This window comes from Cucurbita pepo, chromosome 6 (genome assembly GCF_057944985.1).
Source record: "Cucurbita pepo subsp. pepo isolate OVF chromosome 6, ASM5794498v1, whole genome shotgun sequence".
Classification (NCBI taxonomy): Eukaryota; Viridiplantae; Streptophyta; class Magnoliopsida; order Cucurbitales; family Cucurbitaceae; genus Cucurbita; species Cucurbita pepo.
In genome coordinates this window covers 3,599,379-3,611,882 of record NC_141803.1, presented here as the reverse complement: position 1 = coordinate 3,611,882, position 12,504 = coordinate 3,599,379, and the positions used below count along the sequence as shown (strand labels likewise).

At 36.8% G+C, this 12,504-nt stretch overlaps 2 protein-coding genes across 5 annotated transcripts; one reads left to right on the top strand and one right to left on the bottom strand.

The window, feature by feature from the left end:
- Window positions 1-182: 182 nt before the first annotated feature.
- LOC111797176 (LRR receptor-like serine/threonine-protein kinase FEI 1) lies at window positions 183-7,545 on the bottom strand. 4 transcript variants are annotated; one of them, XM_087124932.1, is made up of 15 exons: window positions 7,376-7,545; window positions 6,652-7,157; window positions 6,279-6,495; window positions 5,599-5,734; window positions 5,034-5,105; window positions 4,870-4,941; window positions 4,059-4,130; window positions 3,534-3,605; window positions 3,345-3,416; window positions 3,056-3,150; window positions 2,625-2,792; window positions 2,130-2,462; window positions 1,497-1,754; window positions 1,222-1,355; window positions 183-874 (listed from the first exon to the last, which is right to left on the bottom strand). In XM_087124932.1, exons 3-15 carry the CDS (start codon window positions 6,373-6,375, stop codon window positions 662-664), a joined length of 1,794 nt encoding a protein of 597 aa, XP_086981058.1. In that variant the 5' UTR covers window positions 6,376-6,495; window positions 6,652-7,157; window positions 7,376-7,545; the 3' UTR covers window positions 183-661. The 4 variants fall into 4 exon arrangements, with proteins under 4 accessions (XP_086981058.1, XP_023535880.2, XP_023535882.2 ...); XM_023680112.2 differs by lacking the exon at window positions 6,652-7,157; XM_023680114.2 differs by lacking the exons at window positions 6,279-6,495; window positions 6,652-7,157; window positions 7,376-7,545 and adding an exon at window positions 5,824-6,227.
- Window positions 7,546-8,276: 731 nt separating this feature from the next.
- Window positions 8,277-10,966, top strand: LOC111796557 (RNA methyltransferase family protein). Its single transcript, XM_023679230.2, has 3 exons — window positions 8,277-9,023; window positions 9,686-9,931; window positions 10,743-10,966. The coding sequence occupies exons 1-3, from the start codon at window positions 8,280-8,282 to the stop codon at window positions 10,881-10,883; spliced, it is 1,131 nt and encodes a 376-aa protein (XP_023534998.2). The 5' UTR covers window positions 8,277-8,279; the 3' UTR covers window positions 10,884-10,966.
- Window positions 10,967-12,504: the final 1,538 nt, after the last annotated feature.

Below are 12,504 nucleotides of genomic sequence, written 5' to 3'. Positions count from 1 at the left end.
ATTATCACATGGCTATTGAGAACAAATCAAATCAGATGATTCTAGGATAACATCAAGAGATTCAATCTCCATCTTCGTATAGGCCTAAACAAGTTTAGTTAGGTTCAAGTTGGATAGAGAGATTTGTCCTAATAAACAGGAATTCTTGGGGGAAAATAAAATGTTAGAAAATGTTAGAAAACTGACTAAAAGACCATTCATTGAATATGATACAATTATTCATATACATTTAATTTAGAGTCCAAAGCTACAGAAAATTACAAAGGGAACGAATGATTTAAGAGGGAAAACCTGGTAGAGATTGAACAAACAAACTCACAAGTAATTCACTGGCGTGGAACTTCATTTGCATGGGGAATTAATTCCAATGAACCCACGCAAATTGAGGGCTGGTTAGTTAGAGAAACAGCAAATGGAACCTTTTGAATCCTCTTTGAAACGATACTGGCTGCTGTACTACTACTCCACATTAGAACTCAATCACAAAAGCTGCACAATGCTGATGAATTTTCAGAAAGAAGTAAAGAAGAATCGATGAGATAGAGAGCATGAACCTTGAAGAAGATGTTAATCCTTGCTGCTGATTCAACAGTTTCTTTTTTAAGGTTCTATGGCTTCATTGGCATGGCTATCTTCTCTTGTCTTTCTCAGCATATAGGGATTAATCTGTATCATAGAAATCACTTGGACATGGAGTCATAACCTCAGATTCTAGTATCTGGACCACCCTGTGCATGGTTGGTCGATCCTCTGGACTCGACGAAACACATTGGATGGCAACTGAAAGCAATGCATCAAGGCTCTCTGTTTGCATGCCCTCACAATGTGGATCGACTATTTCTCGTTGTCGATTCTCCGAGACTAGAAAGTTTAGCTGAAAAACGAACGACAGTTGTTAGAAGAGCGTTTCTATGGGATACTATCTGTTGACACGAAATTGAAGTTTCAGAATTTCATCCGAACACGAAATTAGGAACTTTCTAGACACTTTTAAAAGTTCAAGAACCAAACAGCCACAAACTGAAAAGTTTAAGATCTAAACTTATAATTTAACTCAAGGAATCAAAACAAACAAATATCGTCAAGTATGCTTACGGCTTACCAGCATCTGTGTGAAATTTTCTCATGTTGTTCATGAAGAAATGCTCAACGCCAAATTAACCACAGTTAATTACAAAATAAAAGAATAAGTCGGTGAATTTCAGAAGGAAAGAAGCATACCCAACCAACAATGTTTAGCCCCTTCTCAATGAATGATGCATCTGTGGGACGTTTGCCACTCATCACTTCAAGTACCAATACTCCAAAACTGTACACATCAGTCTTTTCAGTAGCTCTACCACTTTGCATATACTCTGTGCTCATAAAAACATAAAGATTAGCATGAACATATCATTTAAGTTAGAAAAGGGTTTTTGTTGTTCGAGCTCAGTATATGCATCAGTAAAGAACCATTGTTCTAAAACCTTACAAAAATCACATTTTCAATGGCTTACCAGGAGCCAGATAACCAAATGTTCCTGCAACGATAGTCGTGATATGAGATTCTTCATCCTCTAAAAGCTTCGCAAGTCCAAAATCAGAAACTCGAGCCTCCAAATTAGCATCAAGTAAAATGTTGCTTGATTTTATGTCTCGGTGAATGATCCGCGGAGAGCAATCATGATGCAAATAAGCAAGTCCCTTTGCAGCTCCCATGATAATATTTAAGCGTGCGTCCCAGTATAGTTGATCCGATGCTTCAGTACGGACCCCTATCATTTTCCACATAAAATGCATTAAATCATATTTGGGCCTAGAATGTATGTCACAAACAGAAACTAGGACACGGATGAGTTCTAACATAATACTTGAAGAACAATCCTTTTCTATCCATATTCGACTACAAACCAGGCATTTTGGGCCTAGAATGTATGTCACAAACAAAAACTAGGACACGGATGAGTTCTAACATCTAGACTTGCATGTAGTACAGAGGAAAATCTAGTAATAGAATACTGTCTCCAGAAGTAATAGGTTAACAAATAGATGTGAGCAGCTATCCAACTCCCTACGTCAGTATGTTTCGGCATGATATGAAGTGCCCTAGCAGAAAACGAAGCATAAAAATAATATCTTAAGAATCTTACCGTGTAGTGCCTCATCAAGGCTGCCTCCAGAAAGGAAATCATAAATTAACAGCTTTGATGTAGGAGACTTGCAATATCCTCGCAAATTCACAAGGAACCTGTGTTTTATGCTTCCAAGGATTTCAAGCTCCCTCTCAAAAAATCGATCAAAGCCCTCATTCAATTTTACAATTCTCTTCAAGGCAAAAACATTGCCATCATCCATTGCAAGCTTGTACACCGTTCCAAAGCCCCCACATCCTATTATGTGTTCTTCATTCAATGTCTCAAATTTCTTAATAATATCTTTAGATGAGTATGGCAAGTCTCCGTGAAACATTACACCCGATGCACCTGAAATAGCAAGACGATATTAAATGACATTCAGAGCCAGGAAAGGAAAGTCAACACAAGTACTTGGTTTCTTTTCATTCCTTATTTCTCCAGTAAAAATTTTCGTTTCTTGTTTAAGAAAAAGTTATTCAACTAGTGCGCAGGGAATTAATAAATAAGTACCTCCACAAACATCGAGCACTTGCCCTTTATTGTCATTTTTGCCGAACTTTTTAGACATAAAGCAACCCCAGAAACACATTAGGGCAACCAACAGCAAAGCACCCACAGTTGCCGAAGCACTTATAAGTAGTCGGCCAGAGTACTTCTTCCTCTCAATTTGACTTTGCACTACAAAAATTTAAACTTTCATCACAATATAACTCATGAAAAGCCAGGACAGAGTTACTCTGATGAGAAGTCCTGATGATGAGTTCACTAGGAACTTCACGAATCCTCGAAACATATTAAGTAATACGGAAGATAAGGAACTAAGTATTCCTTCCGTATTCCTTATGACCGGGTCACTAGAGCAACTTTCCAAGGAAGAAGGGATCTCAATAAACATATGAAATAATTTGCATTATGGCAGATAAACTCAAGTGCAAGTTAACCTGAGAATGGTGACTCATTTCTTCCTGGTCCCTCCTTGTCATGTTTGCACATAACATTGATTTGCTTCCCGCACAAGCCACGGTTTCCAAGAAACCTAAAAAATGGTCAGTGAATCAGTTATCAATGACTTAAAAAGGGAATACTTGCATTAACAAATTAACTCACTATAAAGCCCTTCAGATGAAGTGTTTCCTGTACGATCTACGGGACTGACAGCACCTTCAAAGCCATATTATGCATCTACTTAATTTAAATAAAAACATCATAGGTCCATCAGAGAACACTTACGAACTTTCGGAGAAGTTGATTAGCACGCCAACGTTTGGTATTGATCCAACCAGAAAATTGGCAGAAACATTTCTTCAAAATGTCCAATCATGAGATCATCAGACTCAATATATTTGAAGCAGGAAACCATTTGATTAACAAAAATTATACCAAGCACTGGAATAACGAAAAGTAATAAAGGCTGCTTACAGAGTAATAAGCTTGCTCAGCTTCCCAAGCGAGATGGGAATATTTCCACCGAGTGAGTTACTTGAAATATCTCTGCAACAATTTTTTAAAAAAATCCCAAAAGAAGATTCAAGATCAGAATATCCCAAAGGAAGAAAGATTTACGAGCGAACAATTCCAAACAAATTAATAGAAATACGTTCAACACATAATAATGCTTTCATGCGTGGAAGGCATAGATGTTAACGCCTGTGTGCATGATTGTGTATAGCGAGCGCGTGCAAATAAGACATTGAAATGCAGATAAGTTGATATTCTAAATGACATTAAAACATTTTAAGAATGAAAGTGGTGACAATGGCATATAGTTGGCGTGATAACATGGTTGTCAGTGCTTGGACGGTAAACCGTTTTGACCTATTGTGATCCAAATGTAATTCTAAAACAAGTCATTGCGATTTTGCAATGATCGTCAGTCATAAAACTACAGGAAATAATAAATATCTGACTGTACAAGATTCCATGAAAAAGGAAATTAAAACTTACAAATTTAGAAGTGCTGAAAGATTCCCCAATTCATTGGGAATGAACCCACTAAAATAATTACCCTGCAGGAACCTGAGGAAAATAATGAAAATTGCAACTCGTTTAATTTCATCGGTATGTACAAAAAATATAGAAACATGACTGGGATGCGGAATTGTAATCATAAGAGATTTTCTCGGGAAGCTACTGTAAACACAAATCAACTTGTAGATTATAAGAAAAAAACAATATAAGATTCTGGATCCTGTTAAAGAAGCACTTTCAATAGAGCATAAACGTCTAAACCACAAAACAGAAAAGAGTCCCGATGAAAATTAAACTTTCTGTAGAGCCTTGCATTGAGCGATGTTAAGATATGGAGGATATCATTCTAAGAAGGATTTATTATTCCTAATTTTTTCTGTTGTTTACTTTGTCAAAAAAAAATCTTCGGTGGCTTCCGTTGGACGGGTCCGTCCTTGCTTGACACCCCATTGATTGCACAAGCAGAACCAACAATAAAGTTACCCCTACCCTGGTATTCTGGGCATACATCAGTACCAGCACCCACAATAAAAATTTTAGTTCAATGCAAAAATATTTCTGGAAGTTTTGCTCTTTATTGTTTACCAATTTAAATAGTACAAAATCAATTTATGAATTTATAGATTAAACCATGAGCAACACATTACACAGGCTAAGTTGGTAGTTAATTCCACGAATTAGTATGCAAATTTATTGGCTGCATTTGTACGCAATCTTAACATCACCCTCGCCAATAAAATAAATTAATATTAACACATCCGGACAACCAGTCGCTGTAAATACTTACATTCCCTGCAACTGTGAGCAATTCCCTAATTCTGATGGAATTGTCCCATAAAAGTTATTGTCATGAAGAGCTCTGCAAAATGATAAATTGCTAGCATTAACTTTACCGACGTTTAGTAATATTCAATAGGCATCAACTGCCTAAGAAACAACAGAAATACATACAAAACTTTTAGTTGATCAAGCTTTCCAAGTTCAGGGGATAACGATCCACTAAGTTTGTGATAAGGAAGACTCCTGCGAGATGACCAAAAAAGGTTCTTAAGAATAAGTAAATATATAAAAATCTAAAATCCATTGATGGATTAAAGAGAGAACTCTTAATAGACAGAAAGTTCATTTGGTGACTACGCTACGAGTGATGTTGCAAAATTTGCAAGTGACTGAGCTTCAATTTTAATATTGCTCCACAGCCTTTCCTGAAAGCATTGTCTCTCAGAAATTTCTGCCCTACCAGTTTCCATACCTATTTAGGTTAAATAAACAAAAGTATTCAATTTTAATATTACTCCACAGCCTTCATTGTAAGTATTCTCACTGAGAAATTTCTGTCCTATCATTTTCTAATCCTATTTAGGTTAGATATGCAAAAGTATAGATATTAAATCGAAGGGAGGTAGCTTAAACTCATTCCCTCTAAGCCTTTATCTACATAACCCCTGATATTTAGTACAATAAAATTTCAAATTTGTAAACAAAAAGGATGAGAAACCACCAAAGATGAACTCACAGATATATCACTCTCTTAGTTTTTGGATCACACGTTACTCCTTTCCATTTACAAGGATGGCGTGCCTCTGGCTTCCATTGAAGAAGAACACCATCAGAATCAAGAATTGCTGCTCTGAAGCTCAAAAGTGCCTCACCTACAATAAACGTGAGATACCAAGCACTGAGAGAGACTCATAATGTGCAGGTATCGTTGAAATAGAAAATAGTTGTGCACTGTTCTTACTCAATGACAACATCCGTCATATATGCACAAGAGCATTACATGTTCCTATTACGAAAGATTCCCACTGATCTAAGCACTCCCAGGATGCTCGTTGATCGCCTCCAGGCGAAAGTGCATACTTAAGAAATTGTAATAAATGAACATTTATCTAAACCTTTTCTCGGGAAAAGGTATCATGATGGTTAAGGTTGGTGATGGCATCATATCCTATGTCTATTCTAACTCTATATATTATAGAGTCCAATATTAATGTAGTAAGATAAGAAAGGTGACAGATATTGATATCCCAGGGAAAGAAAAAGCCAAGAGTTAGTATCATGATGCGGTTCAAGGTTCAACGTGTACTAAGAAACATTCTCCCAGTGATTAGAATACCTAGAAATATTTCCTCGATTGACCTAATGCCTAGATATACACTGTCTCTATATCTAAAAGCAAAGAAAGGTCAATCATACCATCAGAACTGATACCACTGCTTCTGCTCATTATCAAGCAAAGCGGAACAATGTGAAGAATCAGTAGCCATTGACATTTTACCGTATAGAAGCCCATGGTGGCACCAGTCGAGCATAATACAATTACAATAAACCATCTGAAATACCAAATCCTGGAATGGTTTTCTTCAACATATATTAAATTGGTAACTACGAGCTGCCACAAGAAAGACGCCACCTGACATAGAAGAAGCTGTTTACTCTTAGCATATGAAAGTATACAGTACGTACGTACAAAATTCTCAACGTTACAGATTTTGCTTGCAGTTTTAAATGATTTAGTTCACACCAACACTTCAATCATGATAAACTTTTCTACGTATCAAATTCTCACCAGACTAGAAAGGGTAAACTGTACACAAATTCTTCTAATACACTGCTTCAGGATTCCTTCCGTTAGAGTTTAACTTACGTGTTGACAAAATGCTGGCCCACGATCTAATATAAGATCATGCTGCTAAAAGTGTCATAAAAATAGGGCCACACAAGGAAACTAAAACCAATAGGATTCAAGTACGATAAACCCAAGTGAGCAAGATTTTACCATACACGAATGACCCGGTGGGCCAACAGATTGTCATCTTACTATTCCCAGTGGATATGCCACATGAAGCCACAACATTATATAAGAAATGTCCATAGGAAATTCAACAACCGTCACCATTAAAGGAAAATCCATAGCATATTACTCGATTTTCCAGAGGAATGAACTTCATCCGATCAATATTCCCCAGAATATGCAATTCAAGTAGTTATATTCCAAACCCCGGCAGCATGTAAACGGCATCAACTATTTGGACTTGAAGCAGCAGAAGTAGCAACAATTTCAGCTCAAACTAACTATAATTTCCAAGTGTAGCAAGCATCTTTGTCAGTCAAAGCAAAGTGAAATGATCTCACGAATCACACAGCTAAAAAAAACTTGTAAAAAAGCAAAAGGAACAGCCACATAAATGAGAATCAATCAATGGTTTCAGCTACAAGAAATGAATCCGAGAAGCACAACAAATTTCAGTAAAATTAGAACTAAATGTGGTAATTGAAACAGACATTCGAACCTGCAAACCGATCCAAGATCCAGCAAGCGTGAAATGCAGATGAATCGGGGAATGTGATGCTAAATAAAATACCAAAAATCGCTGTGAGCACGATAGTTATAAGATTCCTGTCTGTTTATGAGTGATCGAGATAGAGAGAGAGAGAGAGAGAGAGAGAGAGTATGAGTGAGAGTGGAATGTTGAAGAGAAAGAGATGCTTGGGATGGGCCACTGGTTGGGCCAATCAGAAGGAAGTGGACTCACACGTGTGAAAGTGAGCTCACACACGTGCAACCGACGCCTTTACCTGCCCGCCATGAATCAGTAAATTTCCCTCGTAAACTTGTCACCATTAATTATTTGGGGTTAAATTATAAAAATAAAATACTTTTAAATTTCATTTATTTCAAATATAATTTTTTTAAATTTTCAATATTACTTTTACTATTTTTATAAATATTTTAAAATATAAATTGTTAACGAGCATGTAGATTAAGAGTTTTAATTTTGAGACTATATAAAAGTCATGTATGTTATTTTTCCAATATAGACTTTGTGTTTTTCTTTGGCCAATGACTACGTTTCTTTGCAATGTAGTTTAGGCTGTATGTAGAATCATTGAAGCTTGACATGATTAATTTTGCTTGTGGAGTGATTTGAATCTCTTTCAAGTGTTTTGCCTTGAGATATTTGATCAACGAGTAATCTAAATTTTACTTTTCCTCGACTCTTTGTCATTAGAGTTAAGTTTAGATTGCATGTTTAGAATCATTCAAGTTAGACATAGTTGATCTTGCTTGATTTGAATCTCAAACAATTGTTCTTGGCCTAAGAGATACGATCGTAATCTGAATCTTTGTGATCGAAACTATGTATAGATTATATATATATATATATATATAAATTTTAAAATTTTGGTGCTAAAATGGGAAGTGCAATGCCGCTAGAGTTGCATTCCATGGGGCGGGGGATAATGAGGCTAAGCATATCTCGTGCATATCTTGCAGCCCCTCATCGCGTCAGGCCGAGTCGATCCATTTGCTCTTCTTCCTCAAAGCCTCGAATCCCATTGTTTCTAAGGCCTCCCAATTACTCCGCCACACTCACAGATCTTCAGAAATGGCACGATTGGGCCAAAACCCTAAGTTCTTCAGTTGGTTCATCCTTTGTGGACGCCGACAACGGTCCAGACTCCACCCTCTTACACAGAGAGCTCAAATGGCTGATAGAAGATGCCGTTGAAGATAAATCGGTAAGTTCTGAACTGCGAACTAATTCCGAGCAAAATCATGAACATAATCTTGGAAATGTGAGGTTAAAAGTAGGAATCGAGGAACTCTACGGGCTTTGGAAGCAGAGGATCCATGAAAGGAGACCGTTCCAATACATCGTTGGGTGCGAGCACTGGAGGGATTTGATTTTGAGTGTAGAAGAAGGAGTTCTGATTCCGAGGCCGGAGACGGAGGTTTTGGTGGATTTGGTGGCGGAAGTGGTCTCTGATAATGAAGCGCTCAGAGAAGGACTATGGGTTGATTTGGGCACTGGAAGTGGTGCAATTGCTATTGCGATTTGTAGGGTTTTGGAGGGTTGTGCTAGAGTCATAGCCACTGATTTAAGCCCCACTGCGCTTACGGTTGCTGGCTACAATGTTCAGAGGTATGGATTACAGGTTAGTTAAAACTATTCATCAAACTCAATTGTTTTGGATTGACCCTAAAGATTAAAGGATTTTGTTGATAATGAAACATAGTTTTGTAATCTTAAATGTTCTTAGGACTTGGATCATATGGGTGTTTCTTGAGATTACTCAACTTTGAGGTGTACTCAGCCCAAGCCCATAGCTAATAGATATTGTCCGTTTTGGCTCGTTACGTATCGTCGTTAGCTCCACATTGTCAGCCTCATGATTTTAGAACACGTTTGTTATGGAGAGGTTTCCACACTTTTACAAGAAATACTCCGTTCTCCTCTCCAACCGATGTGAGATCCCACAATTTACCTCCTTAGGAGTCCAACGTCCTTGCTGGCTTAAGCCCGCTCGGTGTCTGACACTGATACCATTTGTAACAGTTCAAGCCCACTTCGTTCTCCTGTGAGATCTCACAATCCACCCCCTTAGGGGCCAACGCCCTTGATTTTAATACTTACTCATCTGTTAAAGAGAGGTTTTCACACCCTTATAAGGTATGCTTTGTTCTCCTTTCCAACCGATGTGGGATCTTAGATGATCTAAGTCTTGATGATTAAGATTAACAACTTTGAGAGTGTATTCAATCCGAGCTTTTCATTCATGGCAACCATTGATAATCTCGGCTTTGAATGTTCAATCAGGAGTCGATCGAGTTAAGGCAAGGATCGTGGTACGAGCCATTAAAGGACGTCCGGGGAATGCTATGTGGGATTATTAGTAATCCTCCGTACATACCCAGTGGTAATATTGTTGGCCTACAAGCTGAGGTTGGTAAGCATGAACCTAGAGTTGCATTGGATGGAGGCACTAATGGCATGGATCAGCTTATTCATCTATGTGATGAAGCTGCTGTAATGTTGAAACCTGGTGGTTTCTTTGCTTTTGAGGTAACCCTGTTTCCTTCATTCTTTGCTCCATTATGTTTTTACTTGTTTTGTGTTATAATAGAGAAACAACTTTTTCATCTCTGGTTGGTCAAGTCGGATTCCTTTTAGAAATGGTTGGAACTAGACATCCTGGACGTAAACTTAGACCTATTATTATTGTTAGAGATGTCCACGGGGTGGGGCGGGGACGGGGACGGGGAAGCCTTCCCCATCCCCGTCTTTGCCAATTTCAATCTCTGAGAAATATTCTTCATTTATTTTTGCGGGGTTTGTGTTCATGTGGAGAATTCTTTCCTATCTTTTTATATATATTAATTTCAAAGAAAGTTTTTATCGGATAATTTTCATTTTTAAATATAGTTTATATTAAAAAATATAAAATATACTAATAAATTCAATAAAATTTCAAATTTCAATAGACATGTTCTACCTCTGTATTTATTTATTTACTTATTAGGTAAAAAAAAGAAATATATTTATATTAAGTTTTGAGCCTTAGTGAGCCGGGCAGGCCAGAGATTTGACGGGGTTAGAAGCAGGGACTGGGACAGGGAATATAATCTCCGTTCACAACCCTATTTAGGTAATAGGGAAAAATCTCTCCCCACGGCTTCATGTATTCTCCATTCAAATGGGGATTTCCCACCCTGTTCGAGATGGGTCTTTACGAGACCATTAAATCGATATCTCTAGTTACTAGACCGTTCTCGGGGCCGATATATGACTGAAACCTGAACTCTAAGGGGGGAAAGTGCATTTATTTGTTACTGTATGTATTGGTATTGAACCTCGTGATTTCATGTTCTTGCAGACAAACGGTGAAGATCAGTGCAAGCATCTTGTGAAGTATATGGAAGACAATCACAGAGGGAGGCTTTGTGATCTGAAAATAGTGTCTGATTTTGCGGGCATTCCAAGATTCATAACTGGATTCCTCAATGAGCCTCTATAATTTTCTCTTGTAAGTTTCCTCCTCTCAGATGTAAACAAGAAATTAGTTCTAATCAAATTCTGCCTAGCTGGTTTTAGTTCATATTTCTCCGTTCTCTAAATCGTTATAAGCTTGGCGTTTGACTATGCCTTCGAGGAGGTTTGCCTCCTTTTCCCTCCCCTTAGTCGAGGCTCAACTCCTTTTCTTTTGGAGTCAAAGGAGTCTTAGTCAATTTTGACTATGCCTTCAAAGAGGCTTGACTCCTTTTCCCTCCCCTTAATCAAGGGTCGACTCCTTTCCTTTTAGAGCCCTTTGTTCGATGTTTGAAGATTTACCAATCTATTGGCACGACTAAGTTTAGGGCATAACTCTGATACCATGTTAGAGGATGAATTAAGCTCTTGTTGGTTTTTCTCCTTTATGCAAACTAGAAGCAAAGTTCATGTATGGTCTCATCTCCCGTTTCAATTTCCATATTTTTATATATATATTTTAGAATCCGACCTGTCCGAAATTTTGGATTGATTAAAAGAATATCATACCCAAATAAAACCCAATTTATATTTATCTATAAGTGTCGTGTCGATGAAATTTAGATGATATTCAAATTAGTATCGTGCCATTTGAGTGTTTTATTTTATTTTCCAACAATTATTTTTTGATTTTGTATTTTTGAGCCAATCTAACAAAATTGGGTCCCAGCTTGTCTCTTTCCCACCAAATTGGCATCAACTACTAACCTTCTTACCTATTTGGAATACAAACGTCCTTTTGAAACCTACCATCAACCAATTTTTCATATATTTTTTAAAACATATTATTTAAATCTAATTGAAAAGTCAACGAATCTTTGTGACGAATGCACAAATATTTTGTCACTTACCTTTAATTCAAATTAAATCTTCATAGTATAATTTATATAATTATTATTTTAAAAAAATAAAATTATATTATTCATTTAGCTGATTATATATCCTCAAATTCGTTAATAAATTATAATTTATATATTTTAATCAAATTAACTTTTATCTTAAAGGTTGTAGAATAAAGGGAAAGAAAGCTTAATTCGAGAGTTAGAGTTTACCTTTCTCAAAGAAAAGAATAATCAGGCAGGAAGAAAAGAAGAAAGAAACCGAAAACCTTTTCCTATCCGATTTTATAGTGTTTGAAAGAAGGGAGACTCAAGATTCATTCTCCTTTTCCGTTCAAGAATAAATGAATTAAATGCTTTACAGTCGAGCTACTTACTCCTAAACCTAGTTAGAAACGGTTAGTTTACCTTACTCTCATCTTCTCTTTAGGCAAAGAAACGACATACTCATCTTGACAGTTTCCATTTGATACTGAGAAAGCGATGGGCCCCAGTGAACTCTCCAATAGTATCCTAAAGGGCCGGAGAGTCGATCACTTGAAGAACTGTAAACAAGGTAAAGCAGCTTCAATTTCATTCCCTGAAGGACCAGTTTCTATCGGTATAAATATATATATTTTTTTTTTGGTATAATTATGAAAAAAAAAATTCTAAAAAATCAAGCATGGAGTTGCATTTCATCAACCATGAATTAGGCTTTAAAAAGTTCCCAAAATATGCAATAAAATTTACACTTGGGATCTTTTTATTATAAAAAAAAAAAAAAAAAAA

Excerpts from the sequence above, each read along its gene's own strand:
- LOC111797176 (XM_087124932.1), bottom strand. The coding sequence starts at position 6,375 with ATGGGCTTCTATACGGTAAAATGTCAATGGCTACTGATTCTTCACATT. Across the intron at positions 3,417-3,533 it reads CTGAGCAAGCTTATTACTCT|AAATGTTTCTGCCAATTTTC; the intron begins GTAAGCAGCCTT and ends GACATTTTGAAG. Across the intron at positions 1,755-2,129 it reads CCTTGATGAGGCACTACACG|GGGTCCGTACTGAAGCATCG; the intron begins GTAAGATTCTTA and ends GGAAAATGATAG.
- LOC111796557 (XM_023679230.2), top strand. The coding sequence starts at position 8,280 with ATGGGAAGTGCAATGCCGCTAGAGTTGCATTCCATGGGGCGGGGGATA. Across the intron at positions 9,024-9,685 it reads TTCAGAGGTATGGATTACAG|GAGTCGATCGAGTTAAGGCA; the intron begins GTTAGTTAAAAC and ends ATGTTCAATCAG. Across the intron at positions 9,932-10,742 it reads GTGGTTTCTTTGCTTTTGAG|ACAAACGGTGAAGATCAGTG; the intron begins GTAACCCTGTTT and ends ATGTTCTTGCAG.